The sequence below is a fragment of the Austrofundulus limnaeus genome, unplaced genomic scaffold (assembly GCF_001266775.1).
Source record: "Austrofundulus limnaeus strain Quisiro unplaced genomic scaffold, Austrofundulus_limnaeus-1.0 Scaffold2008, whole genome shotgun sequence".
NCBI classification, from domain to species: domain Eukaryota; kingdom Metazoa; phylum Chordata; class Actinopteri; order Cyprinodontiformes; family Rivulidae; genus Austrofundulus; species Austrofundulus limnaeus.
In genome coordinates this window covers 39,050-42,170 of record NW_013954410.1, presented here as the reverse complement: position 1 = coordinate 42,170, position 3,121 = coordinate 39,050, and the positions used below count along the sequence as shown (strand labels likewise).

The window sequence follows — 3,121 nt, the reverse complement described above, 5'->3', positions numbered from 1 at the left end:
GTTAAAATATTCTAGACAAACACTTTAAGTGTAAAACCTGTAAAGTTTTAGGGCCTGTTGTTTGAGCAGCCTGTGACACAGGTAATCTTACCTGTGTTACTATGGAAACGATCAACGTCAGGAGCAGGATCCAGGTGAGAGGATGAGCGAGCACTGAAATATCATAAACCACTGACCCAAAAGAAACACAAGGTTACATTTCCCACAATTTCAACTCTTGTTGGGTTAAAATCAATCTTTCTACAGTCTGAGTCGGCAGGCGGCGTGTCACCGGTGTTGATGGCGATGGCGAGGCCCTTCACCGATGACACGGTGAAGGCTCCCAGCAGCGAACAGATGCTGATGTAGATCAGGATGTTGGACRGACCAGACCGAGGGCAGAAATACAAGACGAGCACCGCACACAGGACCAGCACTGCCACAACGTAGGCCAGGAAACCTAACAGCCACCAACACACAGAGGGAACTTTCAAAATAAAGGTTTTGGTGCAAACATGATACATTTCTCTGATTCTGACAGAAATCCCTGCTGACCTGATTCTAACACTTATATCAATTTAACACAGTGTTGGCGGGAACATTTCCCAGCGTGCACTCTCACCGGGCTCCAGCAGCTTGTTGGACATCTCCTGCAGTGACTTCACTTCCTGTTCCTGTGGAGCGTGAATCACCAACAAAACGCTGCCCAGGATGCACAGGAAACAGCCGAGCTTCCCGACAACGTTCAACACCTCCCCCAACAGGTAGGAGGACAGAACTGCYCTGAAACCAGAAACACACCAAACATCAACGACTGTCCGTCAGAAAAACAAAGAAACTTTTCTGGTTCCTGTCAGACCTGAGGAGGACACTCAGAGCGCCCAGCGGAGTCACCAACGTGGCCGGGGCGAACATGTAGGCAGCAAAGTTACACACCTCCCCCGCCCCCACTGTAAGCACATTAACACACGATGTCTCACATCAAACGACTGATTTATCATTAAATAAAGAGCGTTTTAAATGTAGTTTACATTTCATAAAAAACATAAATCTTTAAATATAATGCCATGAAAGGAGGGAGATCATGTTTACCTCTGTTAGCAAAATATCTCATGAACCAGCAGAAATATTGTGATGAAGTCTCCGATGTTTTTACACATAGAGTCTGAGATGGAGCTCACTGCACTGTCTGACCTTCAGGGTGAAGATTCTCTATGGCAGGCCATTTTCATATAAAATTTGAAATTACATTCTAGACATCCCCGCCGCAGAACCGCCACCTTAAKGTGGTGGAGGGGTTAGAGTACCCCCATGATCCCGGGGGCTARGTTGTCTGGGGCATGGTGGGCCGTGTTCAGGGCCTCCACTGTAGAWGCAGCTTCCAGGAGCTGTGGCCTTTCTCTATGTAGAAAGTAAATGTGGTGACAGTGATTTTATGATAAATGGCCTGCCATACATGCCAGCTGTTTGAAATGTTTCCACTTARGAATACTCTTCCTCTCTAAAACAATAAACTCTAAATGACCTCTGACCCCTCCCAGATTGACAGAAACAGTTGCTTCTGTGTCGTTTTGCAGCTTTGTGTTAAACTGCACCATGTTCTGTTCTTCAGACCTAATTAACTTCCTGAAGACGGGTTCTGTAGAACATGATCTCCTGACTCAGGATCCGTCAGGTTGTGTTTCTGTCGCGCTGAGCTGTGAAACGCTCAGAATGAAATATAAAACTCACTGGTCAGCAGGCCGCCCCACCACAGCCAGTCCCTCAGGTAGCCGTATCCTCCGTCACCTGCATGAAACATTAACAGACGTTTCTTCAGTCAGACGGGACTTCCTGGAAGTTTCAACACTGAAGAGAGGACGGTGATCAGGTTACATCCTTATCTTTACAACAATCAGCTTTACAGGTACAAATCCAGCAGAAACACTCGGTTTTATTGGTTCGTCCTGCTCTTCTACTCTGAAACAAACTCAACAAGAACACTGGAGCCAGTGTTCAGCACGGTGGTGGTAGCATCATTATTAGAACATTTATTAAAACAAAAATAAAATAATTTCCATTAATTTACATGAATCTGTTTAAAGTTTTTATTCATGGATCTTCTGACAGGTGAAACATTAAACCTTCACCTGGAGTCAGGCTCACCTGCTCTGGTGTGGCCGTTGCTGGCCAATCGCAGCAGAGCTTTCTTCTTCAGAATGACACTTCCACCAATCAGAAAGGCCGAAAGCAGCGCCAGTGTCAGGCCCAGCCACATGTTGTAGGAAGTCTTCACCGCTGCAGGAAACGTTCAGGACAAACTTTCATCAACTGTGGTTTTTTTAAACCAACTGAGTGAAATTCTGAGCTTCAAACCCCAAAATACAAAAAACCTGCAGAATTTTACTAAATCAGCAGGTTTGATGATGAAAAACAACATAAATATGAGGACAAAACAAGAATACACTGTTCAAAAAACAAAAACAAATGAACACAAACTTAGAGAGTTTACATCAAGACCTCAGCTTTAGCCTTTTAGCTTTGTGTTAGCTCCACAGCAAATGCATAAAATATGTAGCATTATCTCTTTAAAACAATCAAAGTTTATAAAACTTAGTTTTTTACTCTAAAAGTACATTTGAGTACTTTTCCTTCAAACTGAAACATGTTTCATTGTAAATATTTGAATCCCTTGTTTCCAGTTCAGGACAATAGTTTGATTTCCAGTCAGACATTGTAAAAGAAGAAACGTTTAAAACTGGTCTTTTGTCTTATTTGTGTTCAAACAGGAAGTACAGAAGAAACAACAGGAAGTACAGAAGAAACAAACAGGAAGTACAGAAGAAACAAAGAAACAAACAGGAAGTACAGAAGAAACAACAGGAAGTACAGAAGAAACAATCAGGAAGTACAGAAGAAACAAACAGGAAGTACAGAAGAAACAACAGGAAGTACAGAAGAAACAACAGGAAGTACAGAAGAAACAAACAGGAAGTACAGAAGAAACAACAGGAAGTACAGAAGAAACAGGAAGTACAGAAGAAACAGGAAGTTGATGTTTTTGTATTTAAATTAAATCCAGTTAAACTTCTGCTCTGACCAAAACTTTTACTGATGTATTATTTTAAACTTCCTGCTCAAGCTGAACCATGGAGGGTTTAAA

The 3,121-nt window shown here is 42.5% G+C and overlaps 1 protein-coding gene across 1 annotated transcript in view; it reads right to left on the bottom strand.

Annotated features, from left to right (window-relative positions):
* nipal4 (NIPA like domain containing 4) overlaps nt 1–2,256 on the bottom strand; it is a gene marked incomplete at its 5' end in the record, with an annotated part of 4,565 nt that extends 2,309 nt beyond the window's left edge. Inside the window, 6 exon segments of the mRNA XM_014034197.1 lie at nt 92–171; nt 272–439; nt 602–762; nt 839–929; nt 1,711–1,767; nt 2,125–2,256. Of these exon segments, the coding sequence (XP_013889651.1) occupies nt 92–171; nt 272–439; nt 602–762; nt 839–929; nt 1,711–1,767; nt 2,125–2,256 (689 nt within the window).
* Between the last annotated feature and the right edge of the window lie 865 nt (nt 2,257–3,121).